The following is a 21,552-nucleotide window of genomic DNA, read 5'->3' as shown; positions in this document are numbered from 1 at the left end:
GGAGAGAGAGAGAGAGGGCCGAGAGAGGAGGAGAGGTGGGGTGGTGCGGTGGTTGGTGAGGGAGAGCCGAGAGAGGAGAAGGAGAGGAGGGGTGCGGCGCCAATGGCGTGGGGAGGGAGTGCGGTGGAGAGGGTCGCGCTCGTGTCGGGGAGGGAGAGGGGCTCCGCACTCGATGGGTCGGGAGAGGAGGAGGGGCGCTAGGAGAGTGGGAGGTGAGGCTAGGTTAAGTGATGCTTATATATGAGCCCGGTCGAAAGGCATATATGGGCTTTTTCTGGGCTAAGAGCTGGGCCACTATTTTTAGAGGCGGGCTTTATAGTGTGTCCGCCTCCGAAAATCGATTTATGGAGGTGGGCGAGGCGGTCGTCTTAAGCTGTCCACCTTCGTAAATCGATTTTATGAGGCGGGCACTCGGTAAATAAAAAGTGTCCGCCTCCGTTAATCATACGCATTAACCGAGGCGGTTAGATTTTGTGACCGCCGCCGTTAATAAAAGAGCACCGTTTTGCAAAATTATTTGTGTAGTAGTGACGTCGCAGGCAGCCAGAAAGCGGCTCACACGTTTTGAGATAGAAAATTATATAAAAATCATCGTTTTGAGATAGAAATTATATAAAAATCATCGTCAAACAAATGGACGAAACAAATGAGAGTGGATGACTACGAGTCGAGAGAGCTTTGTTTGTCACACAAATATGAAAATTCACAGCTGCAACGAATTATGATTCGGGTGCATCTGCTCACATTGGTCAGTGTGGCCGGCGACAGCATTATTGTTTTTAGGATGTCTGCTATTAGATAGTTTCATCGAAGCCAGCATTACTGTATTGTCCCTCCTGAATGCAATGTAGTGGGAAGCCATTCAGCTATTGAATACGGAAATGTTTAGATACAACTTATTGGCCTAGATGTAGAAATCCAATTGTTTTAGTTAGTCCCTCATCTCGTGCTACCGCACGGGCTAATAATTTGAAGGCATATAAGCATTAAAATTTCTATAAAAATTTTGGGTGCACATCATTGCTTTCTTCTATTCGCTCATATTCTACAATACTTATATAGATACATTTTTATATGAATCCAGTTGTGTGATAAACTTTAGTTCTCATTTGTTGTATTTAATGTTCTATCTCAATTTATGGCCCTGTTTGGATCCAGGGGCTAGAGCTAGTTTGTGCTAGTTTGAGCTCAACTAGCCCAAAAGTATCCAAACAGAAGGGCTAGAGTGAGTTATTTGCAACTAGCTCACCCCAAAAAACTATCCCCAAAAGAGGTGATTATTTGGTCTAGTTCTGGTGGGGCCCACTGGAAACTCTTATTTTTTATTACTCCACCTGCACCGGATCCTCACGACTCCCATCCCCCCATCGCGACTCGCGCCGCCGCCGGTCCCAACCGCGCCGCCGCCGCTTCAATCCGCCAAAGGAGCAGCGCCGGCGGCCCCCCGGAGGCGGATCTCGGTCGCCTGCGCCGCCTCCCTCCCTCTCGCCGCGCCCTTCCCCTCCGTCTCCAAGGCCGCTGCTGGTAAGCTCCGGCCACAGCAGGTCACCTCCACCGGGCCACTTGCTGCGCAGGTGAGAGTGAGCCACGTCTTTGTACCTCCAGATCGGCCCCGCTCTGCTGTGCTCTGATCTAGAGAAGTTCGCCATGGACGGAGACGGATTCGACGACTTGTGGAGCTCGCAGCCGTCGGCGAGCGGCCCTGCCCGCGCCGGTCTCAACTCAACTCGCAAGCGCCGGCGGCGGAGGGATTCCCGGGGCTTCGGCTGTATGGAGACTTCCTCCAGGGTGACGACGTCGAGCTCCTTCCTGGACACGGCAGGGGCTCCAGCCTCCCTCCCTATCGCCCACCGCGTGCCGGAGTAGGAGACGCGTGGGCGACTCCGGCGCCCCAGCATGCCCGACAACTGTCCTTTGGTGGCTCCTCCTCGGCGGCAGCCGGTCGCGGAGGAGGAAACGGTGGCGGCTACACCGGCAGGTCGTCGTCGGGGGCAGGCGGTGGTGTTCGGTAGCGCGCGAACTCGGCCGCCGCAGTAGCCGGCCGGCGTCCCCAGTGCACCAACACGGCTTCCCGTGGCAGCGGTGGCCAGGGCGTACCGCTTCCCCGAGCACCGAGGGCACCGTTTGGACTATCTTCCGTTTTACTTGGCTATACATTAGTGAGTGTGAACTGCAGCAACAACTAGTGCGTGTGAAAAAATGATGCTTGTGCTATGTTGTGGTGCCTGATTATACATCTTTATTGTAAACAACTGATATTCTCCTGTCATAACTAGTTTCTAATCAACTTTTGTGCTCTCATATCTTAACAGAAAAAACCATACTTAAAGAAGTTGCTGACGAGTCCTCCAGCAAACGAGGACTTGCCTGATGAACTGTTCAGAGGGTACACTGTGGATGGCACCATAGCCTTTGTGCCTGGTGATAATTATGGTGACAATGAGGGCAAGATGCAAGGGCAGAAGATGAAGAAGAAGAAGAGTTTGCACAAAAACACCTACAAGTAGAAGCAGCCAGAGGAGCCAGAGGGGCAAGAGGGCATTGAACAACACTACAAGCACTTTGACCAGTCCAGTGAAGAGGAGCGAGAGCCCAATGGTGAAGATTGTGAAGGACATAGCCAGTACCTTCAAAGAATCTGTCGCAGCCAACACTAAGCAAATCCAGAAACGTGCAAATGACAAGGCTGCATTTTCTATCAAGAAGTGTCAGGAGCTGGCATTTGAGTGTGGCATTGAGAAAACCATTGAATCTGTCTATGCTATGTCCAAGATGTTCGAAACAGAGTACCAAAGGGAGTTCTTCTGTGGCTAGTTAACTCCTGAGCTTAGGTTGGGTTACTTCAAGAAATGGTGCAGGGACAACAATTTGGAGTAGTTAGGATCTTTTGGGTCCATGTGTGTTGAACCTATCATCTATGTGTGAGGTGTTGAACTATTATATGTGCGTGTGAACTATTATCTGTGTGGTGTAATGATCCTTTATGCTATGTGTTGAACCTATTTAAATTAATCTATGAGTTATGATGTCAAGTGTTGAAGTATTAATTTGCTTACCCTGGTTCAAGTTTTATGCTATGTGCTAATAGTTTGTTACATGTGTTGAAGCAGGAAGATGATCATGGCCCCATGATTGAGGAAGAAGAAGATGATGGAGGCAGCTCAAGTGAGGATGAAATCATATCCATGTGCTGCAACAATTTGGTGCAGCAACAAAATTTGATTCTGTAGTTGGTTCCTATCTTGGGTATGTACTCTGATAACTACTTCCTGAAACTACCTAAGAGGGTCACTGGAGATTCTGGTTTGGATTGGGTGCATGAGACACTAGCCCGAGAAACCCAATGTTACAACATGTTTAGGGTTGAGAGACCTTTATTTTGCAGGTTGCATAATACTTTGGTCCAGAGGTATGGGTTGAAGTCCACTAAAAAAATGACATCTGTAGAGGCTCTTGCTATGTTTTTATGGATTGTTGGTGCACCACAGTCAGTTAGACAGGCTGATAATCGTTTTAGGAGGTCTCTGACAGTAAGCAGGACATTTAACAGAGTTTTGAGGTGCCTCCTTAGGTTAGCACATAACAACATTAAACCCAAGGACCCAACATTTCCAGAAGTGCACCCAAACTTAGAAAATCCAGCATTCTGGCCACACTTCAACGAGTGCATAGGAGCTATAGATGGGACACATGTGAAGGTTGTGGTGGATAAGAGTAAGAGAGTTCCATACTTGAACAGGCACAATGAGACCAGTCAGAATGTGCTTGCTGTTTGTGATTTCGACATGAGATTTACCTTTGTGTTGTCGGGATGGCCTGGTTCAGTACATGACATGAGAGTTTTCAAAGATACCATAACTACTCATCATCACAAATTTCCACATCCACCACCAGGTTTGCTACTTGAACTTTCTTGCAAAATTTTTTATCCAATTACACTTGTTCATCTAAGTCTCATTGTGTGCCTTTGAAAATATGTAGGGAAGTATTATGTGGTTGATGCGGGGTACCCAAACCAGCCGGGCTACCTTTCACCATACAGATGTACAAGGTACCATGTGGAGCAATGGCAAAACGGCCCGCCGCCACAATGTATGAAAGAAACCTTCAACCATGCACATGCCAAAGTTAGGAATGTCATAGAGCGAACTTTTGGAGTGTTGAAGATGAAGTTTAGGATTTTGTTGAACATGCCAAGATTTCCAGAGGAGAAGCAAACTAGAATTATTGTTGCTTGTATGGCTCTTCATAATTTTATTCGAGAGAGCAGAATTGCGGATAGAGAATTTGATGCCTGTGATGCGGATGAAAATTATAACCCAATGCCTAGTTCTTCGGCATCAGCATGGCCAGAAGATGAACCTCTTGTTGAAGATGTCAACATGAATGCTTTCCATGATGAATTAGCTCATGCTTTGTTTCATGGAGTGTAATTTTTTTATTTAGCTTGATTGATGACTTGTAAGTTTGAGTGACACATCTCATATGTATGGACAAATTAAAATTTATTGTGATTTGGATGCTTGATTTGTAAAAATAATGTATTTGTATCATTTGTGTGCGGGAGGAGGCCACACAAGAGCCTGCCACACCAAATCCGGCTGGAAAGATGGTTTAAATGAGCCAAATGATTAGAAAAGTATATTTATTGTTAATCTAACCCTTGCATCCAAATATCTCTTGGGCTGGAGTTAGTTTAGGGCTAGTCTAAAGCTAGAAACTAGCTCTAACCTCTAGCCGAGCTAGAGTATCCAAACATGGCCTATGTAGTAGTGAAGAAGGCAAAGATTCCGCTCAAAGTCAAAGTATTCATGTGGCTAGTCTTATAGGATGCTATTCTCGGTAAGGATAACTTGAGTAAACGCAAATGGAAAGGCAATGATTCTTGTGCCTTTTGCGCAGAGAAAGTGTGCAGCATCTCTTCTTTGACTGTATGACAGCCAAGTATGTATGGAGCCTATTGGCTTATGCGTTTGGGTCTAAGTGCAGACCAGGCAACTTTTATCAATATATACTGGATACGGATCAGTAACAGTTTCCCATATGGTAAACAAGTGTATGCCTTGGGACTGGCAGCTGTTTGTTGGGCTATCTGGAGAATTAGGAACTCTGTTTGCATCGAGAGCAAAAGAGTTAAATCTTCTACTAAGATAATTTGTATGATATGTTCTTTCATCACATATTGGGCAGGACTTCAAAAGGTAGACATGGAGAAGCAGCTGGTGCAAGGCGTGGACACTGTGAATAAGATGGCGCTAAGCTTCCACAAGAAGGATATGGAGAGGCACTCGCAAGAGGATCACCAGATGGTCCCTTACGTCGGCTAATGGTTGGGGTCAAGTTGGGTTGTGGCCTGTGTGCCAGTCGGGCACGTGCCCTGTATCGAACGCTTGGATGTCTGCAGGGTCTTTTTGATAGCTTTTGTCTTGCCATTTTATGGAGGTGGTAGGAGGTTTCGATCGTGAAATTGGTCCCTCGGTGACCAAGTTCATGACCCTTTTTATGCTTTGAGATATGTTACGGTGCTTGGCAAGAACCGGCGGTTCCGCTTCATTGAAATTTTTGCAACCATCAGATGTAATTAAGGGCACTTTAGTCATTTTGTTGTGGCCATTATTTCTCCTATTGCACAAAGCCACGAACTCATCTTGCAGTTTCGCACACGGAAACAGGGTCGGGGAGGGCCTCGCCGGTGCCGGTGCCGGTGCCGGCGCCTACCTGCACAGGGCGCAACGGTAGCCTCTCCGGGGCTCACTGTCAGCCGCCTACAAGGCCCGCCGCAGACCATCCGCATGTCCAGAACTGCGAGTTCGTTGTGCTATTGCTCCTCCATTTTATAGATGATCCCACCCACAACTACCAATCTGGATGGAAGATGTGGTTCAGCTTGCCATTACCCACTTGAATTACCTCACCTTCCAGATCATCAATCATGTAGCCCCAACTTCCATCTCTTCTTCGTTTTAATGCCGGAAACTGGCGTGGAGAACGATGCTAGCAGGGCAGCGCAGCGCAGCCGCTGGCCTGAAGAACCTGTTCCCTCCATCGAATGTTTTTATCCTCGCTCGTTACTATATAGCTTGCATTTATATATTTACTATTAGAATAACATCTTATACCGAACACATTGAGTTATTGACATAGGCCCCGTTCGCTGGTCTGAAACTTGGTTGAAACTGGCTGAAAAACACTGTTTCGGCTGAATTGTTGTGAGAGAGAAACACTGTTCCAGCTGAAAAAAGAAACCGATTTGGCTGAAACTGGCTGAAAAACACTGTTTCGGCTGAATTGTTGTGAGAGAAACACTATTTCAACTAAAAAAAGAAGTCGAACAAGCCATTTTTAAGACAAGCGAATAGGGCTCACGAGGGACTGAGGTGATACTTTTTATACCGCTCACGGTAATGGTAAATAATCCCGACCCCGCTCCGCTCGCCCTTTCCACTCGTTCCCACCGCCGCCGACGGCCCGCTGGATCCCTGATCACTCCGCCGGCCTCACGCCCTCGGCCCTCGGCAGCTCATCTCGCCTGACCCCTGCTTAGCCATCCGGATCTTCCTCGCCGGCCGTTTTGGTTCAGGGGCTGCTCTCTTGATCGTATCCCATCCATGACGACGCCCGGCTCCTGCCCCGCGACTACCACCGCCACCAACCCTCCCGTCTGCGACGCTGGCGCTGCAGGTAGGTGCTGCTGTATTCCCCTCCCATCTTCCTCTCTTGAGCCGCCCGTGCGTTTGGCACACCCCCAAGAAATCTTCCCATTCTACTCTCGGGCAGGTGGATCGCAAAAAATGGTGCGGCCGCGACTGGTCCTCTTCGGCGACTCCATCACCGAGCAGTCCTTCCGCCCCGGTGGCTGGGGTGCCGCACTGGCTGACACCTACTCGCGCAAGGTATATAAGTATATTCATCCCTCCCCTTCTCTTTGATGTCTGATAGGTTGAATTGTTTTGTTTTGTTTTGTTTTACCTCCCGTAGGCCGTAAATGCATTGCTTGCTTGGTCAGGGAATTGTAAGTCTTATTAGATCTCAATGTTCGAGTCCAAGCATTGTGGGTGTACAAGCTGTGCTTGTCAGTATTTGTGCCTTGCATAAATCTTGTGAAACATTTTATTGTTTTTTAGTTTGGGGAAAGTTGCAAAAACCAATGTGCAAGTTAAGTTTTTTTTTTCAAATACCCGCATCTCTTGTCCAACACTTGCAAGTTTTATTTGTTTGCATATTTCGCTTTGTGCCTATCAAATGCATCTATCATGTAGCCTCGAACGGCGCCCAGCTTGTCCCATGTACCAAGGAGGTGGTAGAGGTGCTCCATTACATAACTTGTGCCAAGGCTCGCCTGCCCTGAGTATGAAAATCATATAAGATAGCAATGTTATCCAAACTCGAGGAAAATGGGTCAGTCTTGACGATGAATATGCTGAACTCTAAGAAACTAGCTTGTTACCAAACCCATGAGGTGGGACTATTTGAATATTGAAAATATATAGATTCACAGATGTTAGACTATGAAATTGGGATGCAGATAGGTGTTTGAACCCTCACCCCTAATTTTTAGGTGGGTTTTTGCCATTTTCATTCTTAGTTTTCCTTACTAACGTACATGATATCCTGTCCATTTGTGCCAGGCTGATGTAGTTGTCAGAGGCTATGGTGGATACAACACAAGGTGGGCTCTTTTCTTAATACATCACATCTTTCCACTGGTAAGACAGTTCCATCCAGCCTATAGCAACGTGGTGTTTGTGCACATATTGCTGTAAAGTCAGTGTGTTGGCATACAGATTGATACGCAGCAAATTGTCATATGCCTTGTAGGATGGTTTAGCACCCCCTCTTGCAACCACTATTTTCTTTGGAGCAAATGACGCTGCCCTTTTAGGAAGAACTAGCGAGCGACAACATGTTCCAGTTTCAGAGTATAAAAACAATCTCAAAACGATTGTTAATCATTTGAAGGTAATTTCTTTACAATCTTTATTAGTTAACTTTAGCTGGATATTCTTGGAACATTTTTTCTCTATCTTGGGGACTCAAGCGTGTTTCATTGGTTGTCTGAAAAAATCTTACATTCTACTCCAAGCAGCCAAGCATTGCGCTGTAAACAGAGACGTGATAAACTTAAAAATCTTACATTCTACTCCAAGCAGCCAAGCAGTGCGCTGTAAACAGAGACGTGATAAACTTATGTGAATCTCATGTATATTAGGAAAGACTACAGATTTGCTACCATGAACATAATGAACAAAATCTTGATAATAACATTTTTGTCTTTGCTAACATGGGTCTCACCACTATACCACAATAATACCCAAGACTTATAACAGATTAACAGTCAGTCAAAGTTAGTTTCAAATGCAATCATCGAAAGGTAAGTCTTCTATCCTGGTACTTATGGTGCAATCTAATTTTTACTGTAACCACAATGCAGGACTGTTCTAGTTCCGTGGTTATTGTGCTTATCACGCCACCTCCAATTGATGAAGAAGGAAGGGAAAGATTTGCACGGTTGGTATAATGTCTCTTGTTGAACTCAATTAAATGCATGATGCTTTTACTTTATGATTATTATGATTCAAAAATGTTAAATGAATGATAACTGTCAAGCTAATAGTTGGACTGCAGTTCTATTTGCTTGTGGCACTTCTGTGTACTTACACTAAAATGTTTTTTTCTCACAGTTCCATTCTGTTACTTCCCACCTTGTATGGGAGCTTTAAGCATTTAGTGTGCCCCTGTATTTCTTGGTTACCTGCCCTGTAATGATGAAAAATTTGGGTATTTCTTTTTGTCATGTCTCCATGTAGGGACCAATATGTTTCATTAACCACAAAGTTTACCATATGCTTGACATGGACCATACCAATTCTGATTACCCCAAAGGTCACTTTATGGACAGGATGCGAGGAAGCTACCTGAAAGGACAAATGAAATGGCTGGGGTCTATGCTGGTTATTGCGTTGAACTAGCCAGAGAAATGCATATACCCTGCATTAATATCTGGTCAAAGATGCAGGAGACAGAAGGATGGCAGAAACTTTACCTAAGGTAATACTTCAAGTCCAGACTTCATTTGCTTTTGTTGTACATATGGTATTTACTGTGTTTATATCTCGACTGTATATGCAAGTGTAATAAATATAATTTACTGCAGTTTTCATGGTCATAGTCATTTTCCTTAATTGGATACATCATTAAATTCCAAAGGATAAATGTTTTGTTTATGTTATATTTCAATCTTGGAAGAAAAATGAGTCTATCAATGTTGTGTTGTTTTTCCACTATAAGAGTATGCTGATTTTATTTTAATGAAATCTAGCTTTGTTTTTATAATGCGTGGTTTATAGATCTTTAATTTATTTGTTTGTTTGGTTTCCCATGGTTGCTTGTACAATGTTTGGCTTTACAGTGTGTCTTATAGGTAGTGAATTAATATAAATTTTGTTCATGAATGTCATCCATATATTTGTGAAGACTCAACCATGAATGTATTGATAAACTTAGGAGACAAACAACTTTACTTTTTTTTTTGGTTTGGCAAAATAGTGATTGTTTGGTCTTGCAAGAATAGAACATTGTTCTTGTGAACCTATACTTTTGGTTATTTTCAAGACACTGCAAGTTTCTGCAATTATGATCCCTGGATTTTGTTGTTCTTGTTTAAAGATACTTCTATTTATTGTACTTATAAAAAGGCTCTTGGGAGTTAGAAAACTGTTGCTAAACCTCCAATGTAGCTGTAAATTCAGGACTAGTTACTCGCTTTTTTTTATCCTGGTGCCATGGTGAAATGATTCTGTTTTGATCCTGCAGTGATGGCCTGCATCTGACTCCAGAAGGAAACGCAGTTGTCCATAAGGAGGTTGTCGAAACACTGAGAAATGCTGGTCTGAAAGCAGAACACATGCCGTATGACTTCCCTCATCACTCCAAAATAGATGGCAGTTGTCCAGAAAAGGCGTTCCAATGAACTGATTTCAAGCTGTGTGATGTTTTGGAGTTTTAGATCCTGGATTGAAGATTATAATGCCCTCCAATTAAATGATTTCAAGTTGTGTGATGTTTAGGAGTTTGAAATCCTGTCTTGAAGATTGTAATTTGCTCAGGCTTCTCCAAATGCTGGTTTTGGTTCTGCTACACTTGCATTTTTGGATTAAGGAATGTTAGCTTCCATTTCTCGTTATAGTAGGGAGTAATATTAGCTACTAAAGGCATGTTTTGCGCTTTCCACACTTGCCCAAATTACGGGATGGATATTCCTTGGATCATTTGTTCACCAGAATTGGTTTGGATACTGAACGGATTGAATATTCGGATATCCTAGTATTTTTTTACTATTCTGGATACAGCTTTGGATATCCATTTCTCGTTATAGTAGCGAGTATTTTTAGCCACTAAAGTTTAGGCCACTTGAGCTCTTAAGGCTCTAAACAGGAGGCACTGATGTCTAAAGTTTAGATAACCTCAAAACACTCATACAAGTGAACTAAAGTGGTCTAAAGGTTTAGTCCTCAACTTTAGCCACTAAACTTTAGATCAGATGATTCAAAACACAAAATAAAACTTTAGATCTGAAAACCCAAACAAGCCCTTGGTCTATTAATATTATTTCATCACTAAGAAAAACTGATTCTAGTGGTTGATTGACCATTGAGACTAACAATATTTGCTAGTGTAAGGTACATTAGTTCTTTGGATGCAAAAATGAACTTGGGTTCATGAGACAGTAGGAAGCATTGCACAAACCAAACAAAAAACTTAAAGTGAGATAATGATGGTCCACTTCATTCCACAAACTAAACACACCCTTACTGATTTAGAGCAACTTCAACAGCTCTCTAAAAAACCGGATAAAAAAATCAGGCATTGGAGGCTCTAAGAAAATGCTGACACAAGAAAGAAATGTAGCGATCAGCTGGCGTTTAATCTGTCTGGAAGTGGCCGGTGCGCTGATGCACGTGTTGATTGCGTAGAGTATCAAATGAACAATTATCAGCATACGAAGATTATTGGCTTCATCACACTGAAGCTAATCCAAAATCAGCGACCACAGGCCACAAGGACCAGCAATAGTAGACTCGGACCTCTCTTTTCTGCCCAATACGCTGAATTCTCATGATAGCCTGCTCTTCCACAGCTGGATTCCACCATGGATCCTGTATATCAGCAAAATGTAGCGACAAACGTCAACATGACGAACTAGTTGAAGTCAACATAACTACTGAGGCCTTGTTTAGATTGGGGTTAGGAATCAGTATTTGGCACTGTAGCACTTTCGTTTGTATTTGACAATTATTGTCCAATCATGGCCTAACTAGGCTCAAAAGATTCGTCTCGTAATTTACAATCAAACTGTGTAATTAGTTATTTTTTTATCTACATTTAATACTCCATGCATGTGTCTAAAGATTTGATGTGATGGAGAGAGAGTGAAAAAACTTGCAATCTAAACAAGGCCTAAGATGTACTGGATTGACAGGATGCATTATAATTACCATCAGAAAAACATTGGAGGCAGCACTTAGATTTAGCCCTACACCTCCAGCTTTGAGTGACATCATTAGCACCTATTTTTCAGACCACATACTCAGTATGCATCAAGAAAAAATGAACTTATGCGGAAAGGAAAATAAGAGAATTGCTCAGGCATACCAGCTTGTCCTGACTTTCACTGAACTCTTTCAGAATTTTTTCTTTATGTTTCTGGCTCAGCTTGCCATCAAACCTCAAGAACTTGATACCCTTCTGATTGAAGGGGATCTCCAGAAGATCGAAGAAGGAAGTAAACTGGCTGAATACGATGCTCTTCTCCTTTTTCTTCTGAAGGCTCTGCAGCATCATTATAAGTTTGCTCACTTTGCACGAGTCCTTCCAGTTATTTTTGGCATCAACCTGGAAACGACACTGAGCAGGCAATATGATCAGGTCAGATTTGCTGATGTGACTTCTACAGAGTGGGCATGGCCCTCCATCTGGAGTCCTCCAGCTAGAAAGAAGGCATTCACGGCACATCAGGTGTGCGCAAGGCGTGAGTACTGGATCATCTGAAGCTTCAAGACAGATAGGGCACTTGGTAGTAGCACCCTGGCGAATTTCCTCAACAACCTCTTCTACATAAGCACGTGAGAGCACTACATTCTGTCTTCCAGAAAAAGTCTGCACTCCTTCAAGGAATTGCTGTGCTACCTGATCGAGGTCAGCATATTTTCCAGGGTCAGCCTCAGCTGCACATTAAGAATTTGATAAACGGATTAGACGATAAAATCATGAAATGTAAAAATTAGAACATTTTCTTGAAATGCATCGCTAACCTGATAACTAGAAAAGGGTGGTCGCAGCACTGCCTTAGCCGGAGAAGTAGCTCGAGAATATTAGCATAATTGTTCAGAACATTGCCTTGTGCCACAAATTTGTCAAATTGAACCTGGTGGAGGTACACATGCAAGAAATTTAATTCATGAAATTTCACAAACAAATGATATGCAGAAGCATAATTCAGTGAAGTTTGACAAAGATAAACAAGAATCCTCTTGGTACCACATCAGTTAAGCAACAAACATACTAGCATCTACAGTTCCATGTTGTAGCTCCACATCAGTTAACAGCAAGCCAAATATTGAAAACTAATATACAAATCCATCTTGTATCAATGAAAAAGCAAAAACATAAATATACCTTTGATCTCCTGAAAAGAGCTTCATAGAAATCACGTTCATGTTCAGATTGTTCACATTCTACAGCTTCAATGTGAACTGGAGGTAGAACCAGTATGGAACTGAAGCAAAAATTTGAGCATTGTGAGGCACTATATATGCTTATTTATGCAGTTGTGAACTTTGAAAAACAAAATACATACTTTCCAATCTTGTCTTTTGTTTCCTTGGTCCTCCTTAGCATTAGTGGCCTAAGAATAGCTCTAACAAGTTTCAATCCTCTATCATCACCATTCTCATAAGGTTTCTGAATAAGCTTCTGCCACCTAGAGGGATCAGCAAAATCGTCCTAAGGAATTTTTTTAAAAAAAACAAAGGAAGCAGTTGAAGACTGTAGAGGTCAATATGGCTTTCAACTAAGCAGTTGGCTTTCATCCATACCATTTTGCATTGCACCATGGCTCAACACCTAGGAAGCAGAGAAGACTGTAGAGGTCCTCCAAATTATTCTGCAGAAAATGTGATACTGATTTAGCTTCACCAGAAATTGAAAAGCTTTAGATCATCTTTTTCCATTACTGTCAGTTTACAAGCTGCCAGTTCAACTGAAAGCACTGAAAACCAAATATGAATGTCAATGGTGAAAACATACTTGCAATGGTGTGCCTGTAAGGCACCATCTGCATTCTGAGTTTAATCTATAAGCTGCTTGGGCACTTTTAGTTTTAGGAGATTTGATTGTGTGAGCTTCATCAAGCACAATCCTATACCAATCCATCCTGTGAAAAATGCTGTTGTAATCCTGTTAAGGATAACCTTTTCATTAGTTAAAGTTGTGATGACCTTGTTACTTCCAAAAAATATAAACATTGCCAAAAAATGGAGTGCAAATGCCAAACACATACAGTTTTGCATGCAGCTGAAAGGACACCATAGGTTGTTAAAACGACATCATGTTGAGCCATCAGCATGAGGCTACCAGTTTTATCACCACCATAATGCACAAACACAGAAAGAGCTCCTTGTGACAAATGTGCCTCCAACTCATCTTGTGAGGAAGAACAATATGGGTGTAATTATTTTTCTTGTGTGATCAAGTTTATTGCAGAAACTAAAAGAATTATTAAGTTAGTTCAAGATGCAGTGCATGAACAACAGGACAAGAGTGAAAATTTAGCAGTGACATTCAAATATTCTGTCATTGATTACAAAGACAAATAAAAAGCTTACTAATGACAATTGTGTCGGTGTTTCGAGTTGGCACTAACAAGTAAATTTCTAATATTATGCGTCTGGCCCGGATGGTGTGCTAAGAGAGCACAAGGTTTATACTGGTTCGGGCAGAATGTCCCTACGTCCGGTTCGTTGTGGGCTAAGACTGCCCCCGTAGCATTTCAAATAAGAAGAATGACCTTCTCACCCGGCCGAGAAAACCCCCGAACCCCCGCCCCCACCCTTACAGGTTATGGCGGACTCTAACCATCGGAGGAAGGTAGGCGTGGCTGGCTCGGCCATATAGACCTCGTGGAGTGCGAGCTTCTGACGGCGCTTGGAGTCATAAGCCGCCGACCCTCCGAAGATCACGAGGCAACCATCCAGCGTCAGAAAGCCACCGTCCTTCCCCTCGGCGTCGTCCATGGCCGGGTCAGGGTCCTTCCTGTGCTCCCCTTTGTTGGAGCCTCCGGACAAGAACCGCTTCATGGGGTCGCAGTCTTTGTACAAATGCTTAACGGGGAAGACATGGTTTAGGCATGGTCCCTCGAGTAGCTTCTCGAAGTCGTTCGGGGTGCCCTCCGCGGGCTTCCAACCCCCCTGCGGTCGGCAGCGTCAACGAGCTAGCCCTCGCGCCGCTGCTTATTCTTTTTCTTGATGGAACGATTGGAGGCGCCTTCGTCGGCGTCCTCGTCCCGTTTCGCCTTGCCCTTGAGGCGATCGAAGATCGCTCCGACCGCCTCCTCGCCTGAGGCGTGGCTGGTGACGATGTCGAGGAGCTCCTTGGTGGTCCACGAGCCCTTACGTCCCAGCTTGTGAACCAGGGACTCGCAGGTGGTCCTAGACAGGAAAGCTCCTATAACGTCGGTGTCGACGACGTTAGGCAGCTCGTTGCACTGCCGGGAGAAGCGCCGAATGTACCCACGAAGGGTTTCTCCAACCTTCTGTCGACAGTTCTTGAGATCCCATGGGTTTCCAGAGCACTTGTACGTGCCCTGAAAGTTCTTCACGAAGATCTCTTTCAGGTCCACCCAACTTTGGATTCTGTTGGACGAAAGGTGTTCCAACCATGTTCGCGCCAAATCGGCCAGGAACAATGGAAGGTTGCGAATAATGAAATTATCATTATCCGCTCCACCGACTTGACAGGCAAGCCGATAATACTCGAGCCACAGTCCAGGGTTTGTTTTCCTAGAGTATTTTAGGGTGTTGGTCAGTAACCCATACCTTGGCGGGAAGGCGGCATTAAGGATGTGTCGGCCGAAGGCCTAAGGCCCCGGCATGCCGAGGCTCAGGCTTCGGTCCTCGCCGCTGTCGTAGCGTCCGCCACGACGAGGGTGATAGCCACGGCTAACTCCCTCTCTCAAATCATCACGGGTACGTCTGCGAGCGTTGAGGGTGTCGCGCACGTCATGATTGCGGCCAAGACGCTCATGCACCGGGACTGTGGTGCGCTACTTGCCACCTTGTGACGCCTAGTGGACTGATGCATCCTTGTCGGGTCACTCTGAGAGCGTGCGATGGCTGGCATCGAGCTCGCATCACCGAGACAGCGAGCTATCGGCCTACTGCGCCGCCATAGGCTCGAGCAGCGTGCGAATCTTGTGGTGGGCCCGACGATCCTTGGGCGTTGCAAGCCCCAGAAGCGCGCAGAGAAATGCTACCGTAGCAGCGATGTTCTGGCTCGCATGGGTGAAGTGTGGGAGGGCTTCATCGTCCGCGATGATCTTCCGGTTCATGTCGCAGGCCATGGCGTGCATGTGTCCACTATCTCCGTGGTGCTCGATCTCCCGATCGAGCTCCGTGCGTTCCTGTTCGAGCTAGAGTCATGCTTCCTTGAGCTCTAGGTGCCGAGCCTTCAGCTGCTCCACCCGTAGGCGGGGTGGGGCCCCTGTCTCCCCCTGGACCTCATCGTCAAGGTCGTTCATCGGGGCAGCCTCCTCTTCGTGGACGCTTTCAACGTGTCCCTCGAGGGTACCTGCCATGAAACACTCACGAGAGGGGTGATGACTCCCCCTGCTGGAGTCAGATCCAGAGGGCGACTTCGTTTCTCCCGCAAGTAGGTCGTGGAAAGACTCCACGACATATTCGGACATCCCCATGAACCCATTGTTCGTGGGGGATGAAGGCGTGCGTTGCGCCGCAGGGTGGCCATTGGTCTCTGGGGCGTTGCGGAGACCGAACAGGAGCGATGTTGAAGCATTCTGAATGAGGTTTTCCGGAGAGAACGGCTCCCCTCCGACAAGCTGCGCCATGACGTTGGCGAACGAGAAGGTGAGGTGGCGCAGGTCCACCCGGGACGGCCGAGCTTCCAGGAAGGCACCGAGCTGGCACTCTAACCTCCCATAGTCAAAGTCGAAAAGTTGGTTGCTTCCAGGGGCACGGGCCTTCGATGCATGCAGCTACAACTCCTCAAGCGCCTCGGTGATTGCGTCGAGGCCGGTGGAGTGGAGAGGTCCGACGATGGTAGGAGCCATTGTCAACTCTCTCTCCACCGTGACGATGAAGTCCAGGTACCGGAAGCGCACGTGCGTGCTCAGGACTTAGCTGAGGTCGTGGCTAGCCATCCGAGGTCTGGTGTTGATATCGAGACACGCAAAAGGCCCCTACCTAGCGTGCCAACTGTTAATGTTTTGAATTGCCACCAAGTAAATTTCTAATATTGCACGTCTGACTTGGATGGTGTGCTAAAAGGACACAAGGTTTATACTAGTTCGGACAGAAAGTCCCTACATCCAGTTCATTGCTACTGCTCATGTTAATAGCACTGAAAGTTTATAGTAAAGATTACAAACGATCGAGAGAGAGATAGGTCCAAAGTCTCTAGTGGTGTGTTGCGAGGAGTTCCAATTGGTTCGGATTTGAGTCGAGCTCGGATGTGTTCGGATGCGAGATCCGGTTGTTCGATGCCCCCTTGTGGAACGCCCTACTTTCTCTTTTATAGGCCAAAGGAAAGCAGAGGTTACAGCGAAGGAAGATAAGAGAACAAGAGGAAGAAGTCCTTCAGGATCACTGGGTCCTTCTTCTTCTTTATGCGGGTCCCGCCGATCCTGTAGACGTCAACAGGGACAACTTCTCGTCACGGCCCTATCTGTCACTTATGCCATGTGCAGGCATCGTCTGCCGGTCATGACTCTCCACTTCTTCCTGACGGATGACATGGTGAACTAACGCACCTGTCAATGTTCGTACATGGGTTAGACAGAATAGTGCCGATATGCCCAACGCTATTCCTGATGTGAATCCCTAGGTATGGCCCGTCACGACCACAAATTGCATCGAGGTGTGCCAGTCTCTTCCCTGGCATCACAACTTTCACCCAGGCCCATACGCTTGGACTAAGAGTGGTTGGCGATGATATGGGTCTCTGTCGGGCGAGGCGAAGCTCGCAGCCTTGGTGTCGGGCGAGGCGGAGCCCGCCCCCAAAGGTCGAGTGAGGCGGAGCCCATGGCCTTAGGGTCGAGCGAGGCGGAGCCAACCCTCAGGAATCGGACGAGGCAGAGCCAACCCTCAGAGGTCGGGCGATGCGATGCCAATGGCCTCGAGGTCAGGCGAGGCGGAGCCAACCCTTAGGTGTCGAGCAAGGCAGAGCCACCCTCAAGGGTCAGGCGAGACAGAGCCCACGACCTCGGTGTCGAGCGAGGCGAAGCCGACCCTTAGGGATCGGAGGAGCGGAGCCAACCCTTAGGGGTCGAGCAAGGCAAATCCCATGTCCTCAATGTCAGGAGAGGCAGAGCTAACCCTCAGGGGTCGGGCGAGGCAAAGCCTGCGACCTCAGTGTCAAGCGAGGCAGAGCCAACCCTCAGGGGTCAAATGAGGCAAAGCCCGTGACCTCGATGTCGGGTGAAACAGAGCCAACCCTCAAGGGCCAAGCGAAGCAAAGCCCATGGCCTCAGTGTCGGGCGAGGCGGAGCCAAACCTCAGGGGTCAGGTGAGGCAGAGCCCGCGGCCTCGGTGTCGAGCGAGGTGGAGCCAAACCTCAGGGGTCGAGCGAGGCAAAATGTACACACCTGGGGGTTAGTTGGAGCTATAGTCACGCTCTTGACTGCTCGGACGAATCAATGTTGATGGTTACTAGCTCCTCTTCTTATACCCTAGTATTGGTCCCTGACAAATTGCTTCAATAGTGAATCACGATGCTAACCTACCATTGACCCAATAATGACTGAGGGCAAACAATACGGGTACCTCCTCTCACAGAGGATGTTGAGGTGTGTGCTCTGGTCACACGATCTCTGAGACACCTCGTGTCTCTTTCTAACTCCCCCTAGGATTGGAAAGTATCAGAGCAATGGTCATCACAGTTTTGCCAAGACCCATTGTGTCTGCTAGTATCTACAAATATAGAGTTAACACATAAATATATTTGATAATACAACATTTAATCACAACCCAATTAGGAGCACACAAACATTTATAGTTGTGTAACTGAACAAAATTGAAGGAACCATTCTGTGAGGATTGGGTTTATGTTAGTGCCAAAGTGCTGAGCATTATGCTTTAACATGAATAAACCAACATTTGCCACAAAACATCAGAGTGCAAGCAAAACTAAACTTATAGCAGCAAAATCCTCTGTGCAGAAGAAAATTCCATGTTATTTATTGTTAAAATATCTAATTGGCAGCATAACATAGCATAACTGTTAAGGGGCAGGATACATGAGGGGAAATGGAACAACAAGTCGTTTGGGAATACTATGCAAAGAAAGCACATGAGCACCCTTTGAAACAAACTTACCCCTCCTCTTGCACTCTCAGTTACACTTGGAAATTGTGTTGTTGTTTGACCATTAAAAAGATTGACATACACTGGAGGAGCTCTCCTACAAACAACAGTTTTCATAGTTATCGCCATAATCTAGTCAACATTTATGTGCTTTGTAAAAAAGACAATGAATAGAGCATACTTGTCTGCAATATTGCAAGCACTCCAACACGGATTAAGAGTTTTTGTTTCTTCATTGGCATCAATTCCCTTCTCTAGTTTACACATCCAGAAGAGAGCTTGTTTTTGGTATGGTTTTAGAACAGAGACAAGGGTAGTGGGAGGCTCTGCTTCCTATTTTACAGTTATGTAACCAAATATTTATAAGAGTTAAAGTTTTTGCAAAATATTAGGGCAGCATGAGTGTCGGTGTTTTGGACTGGTGGGCCCTCAACCAACTAGTAAAAAACATACTGCATGCCCCTAATCCCGGATGGTGATGCAAAGAGAAACAATGTTTATACTGGTTCGGGCAATGGGTGCCCTACGTCCAGTCTGAGAGATCGATCTTGTATTCCTTGCACCAAAATGCTCGTAGTAGGGGGTTACAAGCAGCGCGAGAGAGGGAGCTAGTCCCAGATCTCTGCGTGGAGTGGCGTGGATTGCTTGAGAAGTTGATTTCGGGCGATGGAGAAGCGTGCGTGTTATGGAATGTCAAGTGTGCGTTCGTCTCCCTATGCGTCCCCTAAAAACGGTCCTGGTCCCTCCCTTTTATAGTTGAAGGGGGGTCAGGGGTGATACATGTGTTAGCTACGCTACGTCGTGCGAACAGAGGCGGCATGTCCGAGCCCTGTAGCCTATTACTATGGTGGTATGGTTGATGGAGTGGTCCTGGCCTTGAAGTGCTGGAGCAACGCGCTGGTCACATCCGATCTTCTGTGACGTGGGAGCTCCAGTGATGGCTGGACGCAGGGCCTGGCGAGCAACATGCTGGTTGCTGTGCGTTGACTACGTGAAGAGCCAAGGCTCAGTTGGCGTCGAGGCCGAGCCATCGTAGGGGGCTTGGCAGGCGTGAATCCCGAGGTTGCCGAGACCCTGAAGTAGATTGCTGAGGCGTGGAGGGAGCAGTTGGCTCTGTACACTGATTCTGAGGCTATAGTAACCTAGACTTGACTCCACACACCGCGTTGTTTCTAGAGCAGGGGTTAGGCAGCACAGTGCAGTACGGGCACTGGTCATGGGCATAGTACCGAGCATAGTGGTTGGTAACCCCTGTCCTGTCCTATCCTGGATGGCATGGCTTCGGTGTGACTGGCGTCCAGTTAGCCACGCCGCTGTGTCGAGCCGTCGTTCGGCTGATATCGCGGGAGTGGTCGACTGCGCCGGTTGGACGTGACGTCTTGTCCGAGAAGTTGGTTGAGGCGGGGGCGATGGGGTTGTTTTGTCGAGCCAGCCTTGAGCGAGGCAGAGAATCGGCGTCTCGTTCGAGGCTATACGCGTGGGGCCTCGGGTAAGACGGAGAATCGGTTTCCCAGCCGAGGCCTTTCGCGCGAGGCCTCGGGCGAGATGGAAAATTAGTAGACTGTCTGAGACCTTCCGTGCGAGTCCTCTGGTGAGGTAGAGAGTAGGTGGCTTCAGACATGGCCGGGGTTTGGCCAATAGTTGTCCCTTGGTTTTGACTTTGACAGGATCTAAGCGATTTTTCCGATTGTTGCTTAGGGGACCCCTTCTCGTGGTACCCGACAGTAGCCCCCGAGCCTTAGGGAGAGTGTGAGCACTATCTTTGAGGCTTTGTCGAGACTCAGTTCATGGTAGCTTCTGGCGGGATGGTGTTTCGTACTCGAGGCCTCGGTGGGTGCGCGCGAGCGCACCCGCTGGGTGTAGCCCCCAAGGCTCTGGAGGAGTGGATTTACTCCTCTAGGGACTTTTCTTGCGTTGTGAGAGGGGTTTTATTGCGTTTACCAAGCCCATAAGTGCGAGTTCGGGTCGCTGAGCCTCGGCAAGGTTGCAGGATGAGCCCCCTAGCCTCTGCGCGGAGCGAGAGGGCCGTCAGAGGTTCCCCTGGCTTTTTGTGCGGCCCTCACGCATCCTTTTCGTTTGGAAGGAGGGGTGGAGGGTGCCATGCTACCCTCGGTGGGCGTGAGCAGTGACACCTCTGGTGAGCTATTATCGGGTAAGTCCGAGTGGAGGCCCATGCCCTATTCACTAGGGGTCAGCTAGCGGTCCAGAGACGTACTCCAAGAGTACTAGAGGGTTTCTCTAGTGGGTGCCGGGGCCGTTCGATGGGCCCCGGTGGCTCAGTGTCTCCCTACGGTGGGATCCCATTCGGAGCCCTCCCTGCCGGTCTCGGACACGACTTAGGGCATCCTGAGCGATCGTTTGCTCGGGCCTCAGCCATGCGCGGGCTCGCCCATAGTCGTCCCTGACTCTGCGGCCCTGGGGTGGCTGTCGAAACCCTCGGGGGCCCAGCCTTCGAACCCCTGGACCGTAACGGGCTCGATGCCCTTTGTTGCATTTTTTCAGGTCTTCGAGTGCGAGCTTGGGTCGCTTGTCTTCATCCTGGGTGCAGGAAGAGCCCCTGAGCCTCCGCACGAAGCGAAAGGGCAGTCGGGGGTTCCCCAGGCTTTTCGTGCCACCTCGCGCATCCTTTTCGTTCGAACGGAGGGGTTGTTTGCCGAGCCCCCTCGAGTGCAAGCTTGGGTCGCTGGGTCTCGGCAAGGTTGTAGAAAGAGCCCCCGAGCCTCTACACAGAGAGAGAGGGCGATCAGGAGTTCCCCTAGCTTTTTTGTGCGCCCCTCACGCATGAGGGTTTGTTTGCCGAGCCCCCCTCGAGTGCGAGCCTAGGTCACGGGGTCTTGGCATATTTGTAGGAAGAGCTCTGTAGCCTCTGCACGGAGCGAGAGGGCAGTCAGGAGTTCCCCTAGCTTTTTGTACGACCCTCGTGCATCCTTTTTGTTTAGAAGGAGGGGTTGTTTATCGA

The 21,552-nt window shown here is 47.2% G+C and overlaps 2 protein-coding genes and 2 pseudogenes across 8 annotated transcripts; 3 read left to right on the top strand and 1 right to left on the bottom strand.

Moving 5' to 3' along the window:
• The first annotated feature begins 1,896 nt into the window (after positions 1–1,896).
• LOC136491658 (uncharacterized) lies at positions 1,897–2,877 on the top strand (annotated as a pseudogene).
• A 251-nt stretch (positions 2,878–3,128) lies between these two features.
• LOC136491657 (uncharacterized) lies at positions 3,129–5,327 on the top strand (annotated as a pseudogene).
• Positions 5,328–6,420: 1,093 nt separating this feature from the next.
• Positions 6,421–10,318, top strand: LOC136492949 (GDSL esterase/lipase At5g62930). 7 transcript variants are annotated; one of them, XM_066488973.1, is made up of 7 exons: positions 6,421–6,681; positions 6,778–6,893; positions 7,629–7,706; positions 7,819–7,959; positions 8,432–8,508; positions 8,884–9,048; positions 9,814–10,318. In XM_066488973.1, the coding sequence occupies exons 1-7, from the start codon at positions 6,609–6,611 to the stop codon at positions 9,968–9,970; spliced, it is 807 nt and encodes a 268-aa protein (XP_066345070.1). In that variant the 5' UTR covers positions 6,421–6,608; the 3' UTR covers positions 9,971–10,318. The 7 variants fall into 7 exon arrangements, 4 of the variants coding, with proteins under 4 accessions (XP_066345070.1, XP_066345068.1, XP_066345069.1 ...); XR_010768252.1 differs by having other exon boundaries at positions 6,421–6,893; positions 8,900–9,048; positions 9,814–9,951; XM_066488971.1 differs by having other exon boundaries at positions 6,421–6,893.
• A 379-nt stretch (positions 10,319–10,697) lies between these two features.
• On the bottom strand, positions 10,698–20,543 carry LOC136491656 (DNA repair protein RAD5B). Its single transcript, XM_066487932.1, is given in 14 exon segments — positions 10,698–11,156; positions 11,496–11,567; positions 11,653–12,219; positions 12,308–12,424; positions 12,676–12,775; positions 12,857–12,979; positions 13,095–13,162; positions 13,306–13,455; positions 13,559–13,705; positions 18,013–18,128; positions 18,131–18,200; positions 18,606–18,690; positions 18,775–18,926; positions 20,535–20,543. Coding segments are annotated over 14 exon segments (1,914 nt in total). The 3' UTR covers positions 10,698–11,018.
• Between the last annotated feature and the right edge of the window lie 1,009 nt (positions 20,544–21,552).

This window comes from Miscanthus floridulus, chromosome 11 (genome assembly GCF_019320115.1).
Source record: "Miscanthus floridulus cultivar M001 chromosome 11, ASM1932011v1, whole genome shotgun sequence".
Taxonomy (NCBI): Eukaryota; Viridiplantae; Streptophyta; class Magnoliopsida; order Poales; family Poaceae; genus Miscanthus; species Miscanthus floridulus.
The sequence above is the reverse complement of the archived record's forward strand: the minus strand, read 5'-3'. Positions and strand labels throughout refer to the sequence as shown.